The sequence below is a fragment of the Scylla paramamosain genome, chromosome 8 (genome assembly GCF_035594125.1).
Source record: "Scylla paramamosain isolate STU-SP2022 chromosome 8, ASM3559412v1, whole genome shotgun sequence".
Taxonomy (NCBI): domain Eukaryota; kingdom Metazoa; phylum Arthropoda; class Malacostraca; order Decapoda; family Portunidae; genus Scylla; species Scylla paramamosain.
In genome coordinates this window covers 19,000,465-19,017,097 of record NC_087158.1, presented here as the reverse complement: position 1 = coordinate 19,017,097, position 16,633 = coordinate 19,000,465, and the positions used below count along the sequence as shown (strand labels likewise).

The window sequence follows — 16,633 nt, the reverse complement described above, 5'->3', positions numbered from 1 at the left end:
TGTGACTTTATTACCGAGTAGTTTGAGTATGTCAGCTGTGGCATACTCATGTAAAGTGTTTATGGGAGGAGAGAAAAATTGAAGATATCAGATTTAGTGTTTGGGAACAATATTATATAAAAAAATGGTGAAAGGGATAGAAAAAAAAAAGAAGGCTGTGAAAAGTAAGCATATCAGAAGATATGTAAAGATTGTGAAAGGAAGAAATGTGTTCATAGATGTAAAGGAAGGTTTAAAGAATGGTATTCTCCTGCTAACATTATATATGAATCAAGGACTAAGGCATGGAATAGGGCGCAACAGTGAAGAGAATGTGTTATGAAAATTAACTAATCATCTGAGAGGGATGTGTAGAGTGACAGGATGGGAAATCAAGGGCAATGAATTGTATGAGTGATATAGTATGAACACACCTGTACAAATAGAACGAAGTATGGAGTGATGGAATGGATCAAAAGAAACAATTATGTAAATGGTTTAACAACAATAATGAGAGGATGAAGACTGAAATGTATGTGTGTAAAAGCGAGTGTTGATAGAAGGCCACTTGGAAGGTGAAAGGTAGACAAAATTCAGTGTTGCTTATTGGTGTCCTTTTCAAATTATAGGTAATCACATTTAATATAGTTATGATTTTGAAAAGTATTGACCGGGAGTACGAAAGACCACAAAAATGCTACTTTGGATTTTTGTCCTGCTGGTCGGGGGCTCAATTTCTTGACCTCTCATGGCTAAAGTTTTTTTTTCGCCTTCTCAGCGTTGCCATGGAATGCCCAAGGGGAAGAAGTTATACGTATATGATAAGCTATGCCAATAAATGTCTGAAACAAACTTCAAGAGGATTTATTGAAAGATGTTGGAAAAAAAAAATACGAAACGTGCGGGAGTTTTGAAGATACTACAAGCTAAAGGTAATTTTATTTAGGTATGTTTTATGGTAGAATTGATGATAAATACTTTTTAATTATTCTTCTATTTTGCTCACCATGGAGCAATCAGTAATAAATATATGACATTTTTATTTATATCTTCATAAACTTTAGTTCCGTAGTATTTTCCGTGAGCTGCATCATGGCGGATCCGCTGAGCATATTACGCCAGTATAATGTCAACAAAAAGGAAATAGTAACCAAAGGAGACAACATAATTTTCGGAGAGTTTTCGTGGCCAAAAACTGTGAAGACCAACTACTTGGTATATGGGTGAGTAGAGGCAGTGTGGCCAGAAAGCTGTGTTGTTTACACCCCAGCCAGGAGTCTTGAGTGGTGGGTCAGGCAGTATGTTTCCGCGGAACATCTATAAAGCTGCACTCAGACGCTCTCTAAAGCTTCAGGTTGACAGCCTTTGTGCGACATTCAGTTTAGACTCGAATTTTCCCAGATGGAAAAAAATAATAATTGATAAAATATCCATACTCCGTATCCTGCCTGTTTCAAGACAAAAACTATTCTTTCGTTTGGATTTTGATGTCTTGAATTAATCACATCAGTGTTTCTCAACAAAATTATATCTGATGTGTGTGGGAATGAGAACATTTTCTCAAGTGATTTTCCAGAGGATAAATATATAAATTCAGTAAATCAAAACAGAAATGATAATTTTGACCTTGAAATATATAACAAGATATGCTCTGGTAAATCTAACCGGCCATTTATGATTGTAAGTCTCCCTCCCCCTCTGGTCTTAGTAAAGCCAGTGTGGACTAGGCAAGTGTATACTTAGGTTTACTATTGCCAGAGCCAGCTGAGTTCAACCTTAGCTTCAATTTGTAAATAAATCTGATCCCGTTCATTTGCTGATCTTTCTCCAGGTAAATTTGCAGTTTCAACCAGTACTCCCATTTGCTTTATCTCTACTAAAGCCAACAAGCATAGGGGCCTGATGGGAATGCAGATTTTTTGGGTGTGGAAATCGAAAATGAGAAATTTTTGACATTCCTGAAAAACTTTAAGCATGACAAACAGCCATATTTATTTAACGAAAAATACCTTAAGAAGAAGTTGAGGGATCTGGCGGTAAACATTGCGCATGTGCACCATTGATAAACATACGAACACACTTAGTATTTTGCGAGAGATGACTGGAGGTGGATTGAGGCTAGAATTGACTTAAACATTAAAAAATGCTCATCTGAAGTTATTATTAATTTCTGACAGGTAAAATGGAGCTAGAAATACTCCAAACAGTGAGATGTAGATCCTGTGAAGGACTAAAGTTATGTACAGTGTATTGGTTGAAACTGCAATAATACCTTTCTCCATTCCTAGTTTTTAATGACCTTTCTATAAATATGATCTCAACTGAGCAAGTGCATATAGTGTATTCAATCATGCTCCTTCATAGCTGGATTTCCTTGTGGCCTGTGACAAGTGACAAGTCAAAGGAGGAGACAGTAGACACCTGCTGAAACGATAATTACTCCCAGTGAGGTCTAAAGCACTGTTCAGGGGGTGCTGTGAACTTATCATTGAACCCAGCTGTGACCTCACTGAACATTTCCCGTTGTGTCTCACAACACAAGGGGGCAGTTACAGCCTTCCCTCTAAAAACAACTCTCTTCCTCCACACAAAACTACAAGCACCTAATAACACACACACCCTTCACTCAAAAATTTCAAAATTATCATGGCGACTCCTACACCAGCCTTGGAGTCCCCATCTGGGGAGGGGACCATAAATGTCCCCAGGTCGGACTGCCTTTCTGTCGACAACCCTAAGTGTCTTGACACCCCCCTCAACTTTTTCTTCATTAATTTCTGCAACATTCGCAGTCTAAGATCTAATTTTCAATCTGTAGAACACCACCCCTCCTCTTCTAAACCTCATCTTTTCCTCACTGAAACTCAGGTGTCTGAGGCAACTGACAGTAGCCCCTTTTCTGTTCCCTCCTACTTTCTCTATCCTCATTTTCAATCCAAAGCTGGATGTTGTGTTTATGTGCGCAATGACATAACCTGCTCTCGTGGCCACGCTTTTGAATCCTCCGAGTTTTCCACCATCTGGCTACGACTACAGAGTCACTCTCAAACTAAATTTATCAGTGCTGTATACCTCTCACCTAACTCCTCTGACTATAAGAAATTCTTTGACTACTTAATTTCCAAAGTGGAGCACATTCTGACCCTCTTTCCTTTTGCAGAGATCTCCATTCTTGGAGACTTCAATGTTCATCACCAGTTTTGGCTTTCCTCTCCATTCACTGACCATCCTGGTGAACTAGCCTTCAACTTTGCTATCCTCCACGACCTAGAGCAGTTGGTGCAGCACCCTACTCGTATTCCTGACCGTCTTGGAGATACGCCCAACATTCTTGACTTTTCCTGACCTCTAATCCTTCTGCTTATGCTGTCACCTTTTCTTCTCCATTGGGCTCCTCCGATCACAATCTCATATCTGTATCTTGTCCTATCGCTCCAATCCTTCCTCAGGATCCCCTTAAGCGAAGGTGCTTCTGCTGTTTTGCCTCTGCTAATTGGGGAGACCTGAGGAGGTATTTTGCTGATTTTCCTTGGAATGACTACTGCTTCCGTGTCAGAGACCCATCTTTGTGTGCTGAGTGCATAACAGAGATGACAGTGTCTGGCATGGAGGCGTACATTCCTCACTCTTTTTCTTGACCTAAACCTTCCAAACCTTCCAAACCTTGGTTTAACACAGCTTTTTCTTGTGCTATACATGATAGAGTTAGCCAGAATCTCATGCACTTTATATTTCTGCCCGGAGCCATGCCAAGTCTGTTCTCCAACTAGCCAGAAAGTGTCAAAACCTTTGAAGATCTAACTCCCCTCCTGATTTCTGGCATCTAGGCAAAACTATCTAGCCAACAACTATCCTCTCTTCTTCAATGACACTCAACTGTCTCCCTCTCCTACACTGAACATCCTCAGTCTGTCTTTTACTTATAATCTGAACTGGAAACTTCACATCTCATCTCTAGCTTCTATGAAGTTAAGTGTTCTGAGATGTCTCCACCAGTTTTTCTCACCCCCCAGCAGCTAACTCTGTACAAGGGCTTTATCTGTCCATGTATGGAGTATGCTTCACATGTCTGGGGCGGGAGGGGTTCCACTCATACTGCTCTTCTAGACAGGGTGGAATCAAAAGCTTTTCATCTCATCAACTCCTCTCCTCTAACTGACTGTCTTCAGCCTCTCTCTCATCGCCGCAGTGTTACATCTCCGACTGTCTTCTACCGCTATTTTCATGCTAACTGCTCTTCTGATCTTGCTATCTGCATGCCTCCTCCTCCTACGGTCTCGCTGCACAAGACTTTCTTCTTTCTCTCACCCCTATTCTGTCCACCTCTCTAATGCAAGAGTTAACCAGTATTCTCAATCATTCATCCCTTTCTTTGGTAAACTCTGGAACTCCCTGCCTGCTTCTGTATTTCCACATTCCTATGACTTGAATTCTTTCAAGAGGGAGGTTTCAAGACACTTATCCTTCAATTTTTGACTGCTGCTTTGGACCCTTTTATGGGACTGGCATTTCAGTGGGCATTTTTGTTATTGGATTTTTGTTGTCCTTGGCCAGTGTCCCTCCTACATAAAAAAAAAAAAGTGCACCTCCTGGTTTGCACTGCCCAGACACAGAAGGGCATCCTTGGGAGACATGATTGATTGTGACTGGTCACAACAACCTGGAAGTGGCTGTAAGACACTTGAGGACCAGTTGAGACTGTTCATATCATTATAAAATGTGCCCAATGTCTCAAAAAAAAAAAAATAAATAAATAAAAAATAAATAAATAAAAAATAATTAAATAAATAAAGATAAATAAATAAATTAATTAATTAATTAATTAATTAAAAAATAATAATAAATAAAAAATAATAAAATGAATTAAATCAGACTAAACACAGAACCTCCCACTGCAGGACTGATGCTGGGATGTTTTGGTTAATTCAGAATTTGCTGATTCATTTTTGGTATCATTATATTCTGTGATTTAACAAAAGATTGAATATATGGAGGACACAGGATAATAAATGATACTTCTTTCACCCAGTAAAATTTTGGTGATGGAAATACTCCAACTTTTGATAATTCATAATTTTTTATAAAAGTGGTGAATCTATTGCAAATTATGATTCCTTCTCTTCCTTTTGATCTCTACCTAGGTACAAGAAAATTAGGGCTGTATTCATGAATTGGTCCTAGTAAGTCTTAGCTATGAAACATGTCATAACAAGGACAAAATGGTGCATTCTATCATAGGTAACTTAGAAAAAGTATCAAAAACTGCACGAGTCTGTCATAAATCCATGGGATGGTAAGACTGGGTGAATCCTGTCTTACTGTGACTTATGACAGACGCTCCCACACCATCTCTAGTTCAGAAATTATTTAGCCATAAAGAACCTATTGAATGACTAAATGACATGGAACTCATCAGAATATACCATTAAAATCATGCAGGTAACGTATTCTCTTTGTCATCAATCTAGTGAGGGAAGCTTTATAGAGTGACACAAAAATAAACAGTTTGTATCTAATCATTGCTACTTATCATTTATCATTCTTATCATTCCTCCAGTAAATATTGCACAACATTGTATTTGTAAGTGACAAGAGATTCTACTGTATGTGAAATAACCATCAGTCAGTCACTCTATAGAAAGGTTGATATTTTGTGGTGACTGTTTGAAGGAAAGTGAATATTTTGTGGTGATGTTCTCCAAATGGAAGGCTCAATACTATGAATGTTTGAGGAAGTAGATTACAAATTATTGGCAAATTTTTAATGATTGATAAAAGCAGAATATGCATTATGGCTCAAGAAATATAAAAGGTGCTTCTGAAACAGGAAACCAAATACTGAAAATACAAATGTGTTTTTTATAGATCTGGCAAGGATGGAGCTCCAAAGGACTATTACACATTGGAATGCCTGCTGTTTCTTCTCAAGCATGTCAGTCTCACTCATCCCACATATGTGCGGAAGGCTGCGGTGAGTGGTGATGCTGACTGTGGCATACATTTTATATGTTATTCGTATTTTAATGGACATGATTTTGTTATTGATTTATTAACTTCTGTTACATTATTTATTTTCTCTCACTCTGTAAAAGAATGCTTATTTCTTGTTTATTGATTTTGTTGATGGTTTTTGAGGATATTATTGCTGATAAAAGGACTATGTTACCTGGTATAACGTGTTTATCAATTTTAGATACAGTGGATCTTACTAAATCCATTTATGTCTCTCTCTCTCTCTCTCTCTCTCTCTCTCTCTCTCTCTCTCTCTCTCTCTCTCTCTCTCTCTCTCTCTCTCTCTCTCTCTCTCTCTCTCTCTCTCTCTCTCTCTCTCTCTCTCTCTCTCTCTCTCTCTCTCTCTCTGAAATATTTTCTAATGGATGGTGTGAATGTTGTATACCTTTCATAGAGATCTTTCTGTACAGGCTGAGAATATACCGGTGGTGCGACGTCCTGATCGTAAGGAGCTCTTGGCCTACCTCAATGGGGAGACCTCAACAGCCACTGCTATTGATAAATCAGCTCCTTTGGAAATTCCTACACAAGTGAGTGATGCATATTGATATTGATATGGGGATTATAGACAGAATGCTGTTACCACGTAATTCCCTGTTGATTAAGGAAGGTGTTGCAGGTATGTGATATTGTGACATTTTTGCTGAGAGTGGGATAAAGTTGTCAGTATGATAAGCAAACTCAAAAGGAACCTGAGGAAGAAAAATATTTCACCAAAAATTAAAGCAAATGAATTGTGAGTTAGTTCAGTAACATGTTTACCTTTTAAAGCTTAATAGTAAAACTTAATGCAGGCAGTATAATGGACAAATTGATGATGTCATTCCTGTTCCAAACAAAGTAATCTGTTCTTGTAATTTGAAGTTCTTTCATGACTCGATCAATTTTTTGTTGTCATGAATTGTGAAATAGATGCCAGTATTCACCATTTTTTACAGGGTGGCTTGCAGGTTAAGGTACATACTTTAGGATTTGATAGTTCAAGTAATTCCAAGTCAAAAATACTCTATATACACATGCTGTGTTTTGCTTTATTTTGCCAGAAATTAATGTATAAGTTGTGCGTTACAGGAACTGCTTTCCTGAGTGGGCTGCCACCACTTTCTCTCCCTTCTCAACTCACTATGTACTGGAATGGCACCACATGGCATTAAGTGATAATTTTTTGTGTACAATCTATGCAATCAAAGCCTTACAGGAAACATTTGGCAAACAAATTTTTTTTTTTTTTGTATGTGTCAGTGAAGAAAATGTACAGGTAACAATACATTGGTTGTTAAGTGCTAGTTTTTAAATATACATAGCAACTCACCAGCTTCATGACAACTGCCTGGTGTTCCTGCCACTCCTGTAAATGCCCCTTTAGATTATTGATATTCTTTTTAAATTATGTCAAATTGTGCTATGTTCCATGAATTTTGTCCCTTTGTGTATTTGTATTTGTATTCTTGTACTGATTTTGGGGCTTCATATTGTCATCTGGATGATACTGTCTTGAGCTGCTCCAGTATGTTCAGCTGTTGCAGAAGTACTGGGGAAACATCATCTCTCATGGAGATGCTGATACACTCTGTAGAACACTCTGTTATGTGGGTGTCTTCTGTCTGGGTACCTGTGTCTATTCTGCTGCTGCAGCCTGGGCATTCCCATCACAGAATGAAAATCATGTCATTAATATCATCACATGGATATCAGGTCCGAATACTCATTGTTACTGAATGTGAAAGGCATCTTCACTGTAGCAAAAAGATGCACTTTGGCAGTCAGGTGAGGCCTGCCACTTTGGTGTCAAGATGTCTACTGTTGGGTGTTGAGGGGGTGACAGCTGCAGTGACTTGCCATATATGTTTAAAAGTAGCACTTGACCACTGTATTGCTGTGTTACCTGTATGTTTTCTTCACTGACATGTATGAAAATTTGGTTTGTCATTTGCTAACTTTCTGGTAAGGATTTGACTGTGTAGATTGTAACAAAAATTATAACTTAATACCACATGGCATCACTCAAGTACGTAGTGAGTCGAGGAGGGAGAGAAGGAGGCAGACGCCTGCACAGGTGAGCAGTTCCTGCAACACACAACTAACATGTTAATTTCTCACAAAATAAAGCAAAACACAGCATATGTGTATGGAGTATTTTTAACTTAGAAATACTTGAACCATCAAATCCCGATGTACATACCTTAACTCGTGGGACACCCTGTATACATAATTTGATACATAAAATTTGGTCATCTACAGTCCCAATAAGAGATTCAGTGCTATAATTAAAGTGCTTTGGCATGATGGTGAATTTAGTTAATTGTATTTTCAAGAGAAATGAACAGGGCAAAGTTTTAGTACCTGCATGACACCATGGCAGCTTCACCATTCCCTCCTGGAGCTGGCCAGAACACTGTTTGTTCATAGGCAGAACTAAGGGTGATTCTGTTATACCTGCTGTGTGTATACCTGCTTTAATATACATACATAGTTATTGGTAGGTCTTGTGGCTGTGCTTGTTTGGTATGGCTCCTTCCAATCAAAATCACAAAGACAAGATAGTGCAAGTAATTGTTCTGAGGGAGGCAGAACAAGAAATCAAGGGAAAAAAGTGTGTTAGTTGGTCAAACAAAGTCAACAATGTGGTGGTGATGTGCATGTCATAGGAAGGAAAAGAGTAGTTTGCTATTTGTTTCTAGAAAAAGCTGAGATATCCACAAAACTTTTGTGAGTTCTTTGAATGTGGTAAAGTATTCTGTGGAACCTGTTCTGCATGTAGGGAATGAATCCTGAGGTGTTTCGTGAAATGTCTGTCAGAATGGCTGACAAACCACTATTTTCCTTCCAGTGATGCACAGATTACTGCTGCACTGTCAACTTTCCTAAAACAAGCAAAGTCAGTTATTTCCTTATTTTGTAGAATGTGTCTTTCAGAGTACTTACAATTATTTGTGCTCTGTTGTTTATGGTTTTGACTTACTGGAAGCTATAATAGACCAGCAAAGCCACAAGATACAGCCATAAGTAAGTAAAACTCAAGTAGGCTTGTGCACTGGATGGATAACAGAAATACTCTTGGTGGATGCCTGTGAGCAACTAACAGACTAGTTCCAGAAGAGAGAATTGAGGCTACAGCAACATCATACAGATGCTGCAACTTTGTCTTATGTAGGCCTGATAGCTTCTTGCAGCTTCCTTTACTTCTTATGTTCATATGTTCTTATATATATTTTTTATTATACTGCATATCTTGTAAAAAGAACAAGATATACAATAAATTTTTTTGTTTATATAAGAAAGAGAAGAATGAAAAGCATCTTTATTCCCTACTATAAGAGTATAAGGTTAAAATCAACCCAAATATATATATATAAATTAATAGTTTAAATTTACCTCCATCTTGAGACAAACATCATCCTTTCCCACTTTAGATGGCAGCAAATTTTACTCCTCATTTAAATCCTACAGTTGTCAGGCAGAACTGTGGAAGTAAACATATAGGAAGCATGCCATGATGTTTTGATGTGGAAGTATTAACATAACTTGGGTCTTGCCACAGTAAAGATATTAATGAACATAATTACTTCCACAGAATTTCAACTCTCAGTAATGTACAGTTTGCATGCTTTGTTTATAAAAACATCCTGTTTGTATCTATTAGTGTGTGTGTGTGTGTGTGTGATTTATTTGACATGTCAAAAATATCCTGTTTGTGTCTGTTACTGTGTGTGTGTGTGTGTGTGTGTGTGTTATATGAATCTTTGGCTTGTCCAGTCACAGATAGTCATTGTAATAAAACCACCAAAGGCTTCAAATGTGATATCTGAACTGTTTCGTATCCATTCAGATCTGAACATAATAGATGATGTGATCCTATATAAATCCATAAAACAATAGCTGAGAGGCTGTCACTTTCTGATAAAAGTAGAGGTCAATAAGTGCACCACTGACTACTTTTTGTACCAGACAACAACTTTCATGGTGCACTTATTCGTCTGATAATTCATAAGAATATACTGTTCTTTGTGACAGGCTTCAAATTTGGGATTATTTTTGTCATTAGGCTCATTTAAAATATAATAAAACTTCATAATTATAAAGCCAATTAATGGCATTTAAATAACTATAGAATATCATGGACTTATGAATGTAGCAGTAACCTATCATTGCTTTGTTCACAGACTCACCTAGCCTCATGATGTCTGCTTTGTTCAGGTCTGAATGATGTGTGGTTTTCTGGTTTGAAAAGAACATAAACATCATCTTAATGACAACTGTATTAGAACATGTTTTACCCAGTCACAGCTGATCTTTATAAACAAGTTGATCACTTTAGGCTGTAGATACAGTATGTTTAACTAGTTTTCTGGGATAAAGATTTGAAATACTTCAAACATTTATTTTAGCAATTAATGGCATTTCAACAATTCCTTCCCTTCATATTACTTGTATTTGCACTATTAAGTTTAAGCAAATGCATATTTGGAAAGGTGTGGCCCATGCAGAGAGATGAAGGAATAGGCAGTATCCTAACCCATATTGTTTCAGAGTTTTTGTACTTTCCAAATTCTAAATTGTTGTCTTAAAGTCTTAGTCATACTCGTAGAAAGAAGTAGCAGTACTGTGCTAGTACTTGTAATTGCAGCTGTCAATTTATTTCCTTATCATATATATATATATATATATATATAGGTTAAGAGAGCAGTTGAAGATACTTCAGATAGTACAGCTAAGAAGCCTCGCTACGATGACAGTGATGTACAGAAAATTAAGGAACAGCTTGCCCTTCGTCTGGATGCCCCCAAAAAGTCATCAATTGTCAGTAACATTGACAGGTAAACTGCATTATTTTTTGTTTGTAGCAACCAGGATTATCATTAAATCTCAAGTATTGAAGTTGGTGCCATATATGTTGGAAAGGGAATCTTCTATAACTTGTTGCTTTCAAGTTTATGAACACCTGTAATTTATTTATTTATTTATTTATTTATTTATTTATCTATTTTATTTTTTTTATCACTGCTAAAAAAGGATATGTCAAGCAAATATGAAAATGATAGTGAATTTACATTCATGGATATTGACATTGAAAGAAATGTTCTCAGATTGATTATTTTGAAATCCTTGATAATTTGTCAGAATTTTAATGTTAAATAATCGAGTGATCTCTTCTGTAGATCCTTGTCAGAGGCTATGTCAATTGAAAAGATTGCTGCAATCAAAGCCAAACGTTTGGCCCTTAAGAGAACAATGATCAAAGAAGATGATGACCCTGGCCTTGGGACAGATCTACGTAGCATGTTAGAGTTTGATATTGACATGACCAAAGACATCACAACAAAAGAACGTCAGTGGAGGACTAGGACCACCATATTGCAGAGCTCTGGCAAGGTAAGTGTTACAGAATACAAATGTTAAAATATTTGGGAAAATAGAAAAAAATTTAAAGGTAAGAAAATTTTTAATAACATGTTCATTATCTCATTCCAGCCAGATTTAGTAGCAACATAGCTAGACATTTGAAGCTCTTTTTTGTAGGCATATGGCTATCATACATATCAGTCTAATTATGTTTAATTTCAAATCTTTATTAATGCTTCAAAATACCAAAAATTATGACCAGCTGTATATCTAAAAATTCAAAATTTTTCTCAGCAATTTGCAACCAGCATAATGGGGCTCCTCAAGTCTATAAAGGCCCGGGAAGAAGGTCGCATGAGGGCCAGTGTGCCCAACCCAGTGCCCACACCAGTATCTCGTGTGCCTCAGCAACCTGTGGGATACTCTCGTTATGACCAGGAAAGATTCAAGGGCAAAGAAGGTGTGTTGATCATAATTCATTGATTTGTGTTACATCTCACCCTCAATGGAGACATTGAGGGTGAGCACAAATTTGACAACTGAAACTTTCTATGTTTTGAATGATCTGCTTTAAACTTTGTTAATGAGGCAGTTTTTACTTTAATTATGAAAAAAAAAAGTACTTTCAAGCTTTATTATGTAGATTTAGTGTTTAGCATTGGGTTACTAGTCATGGATTAGCCAGTCATTGGATTTTATCTGTTATTCTAATGATAAAGTATAGCAGCAGAACAGTCAAGATCAAATAAATTCCACTTAGGCCATGGTGATCTTTATGATCCGAATAGTAAGGTGTGTATCTTAAGTGTCCTAGCAAGGATTAGATCTTATTTGATAATTAGATATATTTGATAATTACAAAAACACTGATATTTCAGATAGTTGATTTTTTTTATTTATTCATTTATTTATTTATTTATTTATTTTATTTGTTTATTTATTTTTTTTTTATCAGTTCCGTAAGTCCATAAGTGCCAACTATCTGAAATATCAGTGTTTTTGTAATTATCAAATATAAGAGAGTCACTAGAGATCTAATTCTTGATAGGACACTTTTTATTTATTTGTATCATACTTGCTCATTCCTTTACCCATTTTTTTTTTAAATATTTACCATTTTCTTATCCACATATTCAAATGTCCATTTATTTTATTAATTATTTTTCCTGCTGCAGCCAGTGTTAACCATTTAGCTTTACAAAGTGCATAATTGATGATGGTAACTTTACTGCTATATTCTTCTCTGTTCTGGTACCATGCAAGATAATATATCCTTCTATTGAATTTTATTAATCTTTTCAGAAACGGAGGGCTTCAAGATTGACACAATGAGAACCTACCATGGTCTGTCTTTGAAAAGTGTGACAGAGGGGAGTCAGAGTCATAAGATGGCACCTCAACCTGATCTTACTCCTCAGAACAAAGTAAATAATGTTTTATTTAATTACTCTCATCACAGGCAGGCCTACAGCATCTGTCCATCCATATATCACCATGTAATGCTTTGTTTTCATTGGAGACTTCCATAGGAGTGCCTCCTGCATGAAAGTTGTCAGTCTGTAGCACCCTTCAAAATAATTGTCTTTTTACTAAAACTGCATGCAAGTTTTAATCTCACTTTCCTGTCACTTCTTTCTCTTACATGCTTCAGCACTGCTCTTTTTTGGTAGAGGTCCTCTACATACTTGCATCCACTTCAACTACACTTCATATACTCTGTATATTTTGACTATTATAACTATTATGCAGTGAAACTTTACATTGGTGACCAGTTGTCAAAATAACTTTAGTTGAATTTGAAGACTTGAAACTATAAACGAAAATGTTAATTGGGATTATAGCCATCAGAGTTGTGGCCACTCCTTTGCGAGATACATCTAGAGAGAGTGAGGCATCAGAGAGATATATGTATGGATAGATAGACTTTATTTAGAGTATTGTATAGACTTTATTTAGAGTATTGTTATTGTTCAGCATGATTACATTTGGTTGTCATGGCTGTCAGATGAGACTTGTAGGCTGTAACATACTTGCTTGTAAAGATGCAGTGTGCATTGATCTTTTGATACATGTACTTTTCTTTCTTAGAATAGACTAAAACACTTTTTATTTATAAGAGCTGATTGTTTATAGTGTAAATTAAAAAATTAACTGTGCCATAAGACCCTGTGAAAGTTCACAATATGTGTACAAAGAAATCTGCATTTGTCAGTGACCAAAGAGACTCTGGGACTGTATTAACAAAGATTCTTAGCTTTCATCTCAGCCTTCTGCTTAGACTTATGGTTATCTCCTAAATGTGGTTAAATTTGTGCTGAGCCTTGATTGAGATGAACTATTAAGCCCCCAGTTTGAAATGGTGAAAGAGCAAAACAGTAAAATCTTATATTATCAATTTTCTAGTTAATAGTGCAGTTCATTTCACATGTTTTTATATTATATAACGAAATATAATAATTTATCATCAATTTTGTAAGGATATGAGCACATAAATTTGTGTTTCTTAATAAGCAAATTATACCCTGCACAAGCAGTGTGTATCTTGTTTCAGTGTTTGTCCTTGAGTCAGGGTTGCCCTGCCACTCCCACTCGGCAGCTCCTCCTTTCCTGTTCTTTTTCTTTATTATGGAGATGATGATCTCTAAGGGTGTAAAGGCTGATAGAGGAAACCCAGCAGGACTGATGGCAAGACTTTCTTTCTTCATCCAGTCAGTGTTATGAGGAAAGATATAGCCTGAAGGGTATCACTCATTCAGTGGCACAAAAAAGCTGCATGGGGCTCTATTACTAAAAAGGTAAATGAGACACACCAACACTAGGACACAGGAACATCCAAGGTCATCATTGCTGCAGAGCTGCATTTCCCACAGGCTAAATAACATTGTAATTATTACTTTAATTACTAGTGTCAGCACATCACTCTTTCATGTGAGTGTCTCCAAGGCATTTCCCGCCAAATCTGTCACAAATAACACCTCTGCAGGTCTAATCCGTATATGTTCAGCAGTTCAGAGTCACTCAGGTCATTAAGAATATCCTTACAGGGCTGATAATTCTTGAAGTGGTGGACTCGGGCTCGACGGGCAGCCATCTGCTTATTTGGCATACACTTAGCGTAACTTTTAAAGTTAAGCTACCTCTGGACCTATCTTGAATTTTTGGCACCTTAAGACCTAGATCCAGTACAAATTGGGAAGTTAAGCACAACTCTAAGCTTAAGAGTTGATCTGAGTCAAACATCTGTAGTTAAGAATCTTTGTTAATATGGCCCCAGATTTACTGAGTGATCTGGAGCTGACTGAAGACAACTGAAACTGTTGTGAGAGATTTAAAATGAAAAAGAAGGCCATAAATGATAAGGAGTGTTAAGAGTGTTGGATGCAAGAAGGATGTTTGTGGAGTAAGGAAGAGTGTTGTGCTTGATAGAATTCAATGAAAAGTAGTCATGAATGCATGAATAGAAACATGGCACCAAAGGCTGCTTCTGGAGATTCTCCCACATCTGTTTCAATTAGTGGATAAATTCATGTGCAGGAAAGAATATTGTACTGTCTCAGTACAGCAGAGATAAACCAACTGTACTATTGGGATGTACTGCCAAGATTGCTGGATGTACTGTGCCTTTTAGTTGTACAGAATGGTACTGTGAGAATCAGATCTCTTTCTCCAGAGAACCTAGTTAATGTAATGGGATGAAATGCTTGAGAATGTGAATGCATTTGCATAGGCATCTTGTTTTTAGTTAACCTCTCTCCTTTAACCCCTAAAGGACCAGGGAGGAGTAATTTGACTGTACTGCCATCACCACAGGTTGAGCTCAAAACACATAAAATAGCCTGTTTTCGCATGCTTATTACTCTTAACCTACAATGAACGAGTGAAAGAAAACGGTACTGCCCCACAATCAACTCCTCTTTCAAATGGCATCATCTGGAAGTCTGTAGGTTCCATGGTTACAGAGGTATCACAAGTTGAATGAGGTGTTGTCATCGTATGCTGAGTGTGGCTTTGCTCATGTGTCCAGTTGGCTCCACCCCCTGCTGTGGCTTGGGAATGAAGAAAATGTGTTGTCCACAATTTTCCATACACCCCATACCCGGGTATTTTCTCTGCCCCCACACATTACAGTGGTTGATGGTGCCGAATTGGACACACTGGAATCACGTTCCTGGGAACTGGCCATGATGGAGGCTAGCTGTAGACTGGTAACCCTTGCTGTCTGACTCAGAACCAGTGTAGTCATAACTGAACTAGCAAACTGGGTGAAAAATAGCATAATTTGGCGTTAGCAAAGATGTCGATAGACATCCCCAGTCCTTTAGTGGCAGGAGATCGATTGATGTCCCTGGTCCTTTAGAGGTCAAGGTGGTGTCAACTTGGTGTATTGATAGAGGTTAAGGTGGTGTCAACTTGGTGTATTGATAGATTACCATGATTATTTATTATTTATTTTATTATATATATGTTTTTGTTACTTTCTAGCCTGCACCTGGTCAGCAGATGAAGAAGCCATCCCGTACACCAATTATCATTGTTCCCAATTCTCCAAAATCACTGATCACAATGCTGAACGCAAAAGATCTTCTTCAAGATATGAAGTAAGTGTAATGATAAGTTAAAAAATGTGAATATCCAATAAATTTTGTGACCTAAAAAAATGTGAATATCCAATAAATTTTGTGAATTTGACCTATCAGGATATAACACACTTTATTGTGTTTCAGGTTTGTCTCTTTAGAAGAGAAAAGAAAGCAAGGGACAAAAAGAGAAACAGAGATCTTGATACAGAGACCAAAACCTGGAGGCCTCACTGTCCCTTACCGCGTCACTGACAACCCTTCCAAATTAAGCTATGCTGATTGGGACCGTGTGGTAGCAGTTTTTGCCATGGGACCAGCTTGGCAGTTCAAAGGGTGGCCAAATGAAGGCAATCCAGTTGAAATTTTTAATCGAAGTAAGTATGTGTGTATTTGTGATTGTTTTCCTCACTCCATGATCTTGACTCTACATTAAACCCTAAGTTTAATGGATCCACTCTTAGTAGATTTCAGATTTAATGGACAAGGTCAGTGGGTCAGAAATCCACGGGGTATGACCGAGAATAGTTTTTGAACTGACTGCGCTTGGTAACTGTAATAGCATCTGTAGGTTACATTAGTTTAACCCATGGTTGCCAGTTTCGGTAAGAACGTACCAGCTTTGGTACTTTTTGTCGCAAGTGCATTTGGTATGTCTTTTTAGTTCACCAGTATGGTAAATTTTACTATGGTGCCTCTTCCACATGCTTACTACAACACAC

At 37.2% G+C, this 16,633-nt stretch overlaps 1 protein-coding gene across 1 annotated transcript in view; it reads left to right on the top strand.

The window, feature by feature from the left end:
• Nucleotides 1-1,053: 1,053 nt before the first annotated feature.
• Nucleotides 1,054-16,633, top strand: part of LOC135102916 (parafibromin-like) — a 28,688-nt gene continuing 13,108 nt past the window's right edge. The window contains exons 1-9 of the mRNA XM_064008579.1: nt 1,054-1,202; nt 5,845-5,950; nt 6,402-6,521; nt 10,666-10,808; nt 11,151-11,364; nt 11,629-11,794; nt 12,637-12,758; nt 15,817-15,932; nt 16,059-16,288. Of these exons, the coding sequence (XP_063864649.1) occupies nt 1,072-1,202; nt 5,845-5,950; nt 6,402-6,521; nt 10,666-10,808; nt 11,151-11,364; nt 11,629-11,794; nt 12,637-12,758; nt 15,817-15,932; nt 16,059-16,288 (1,348 nt within the window). The 5' untranslated portion in view covers nt 1,054-1,071. The remainder of the gene's footprint in view (nt 1,203-5,844; nt 5,951-6,401; nt 6,522-10,665; nt 10,809-11,150; nt 11,365-11,628; nt 11,795-12,636; nt 12,759-15,816; nt 15,933-16,058; nt 16,289-16,633) is intronic.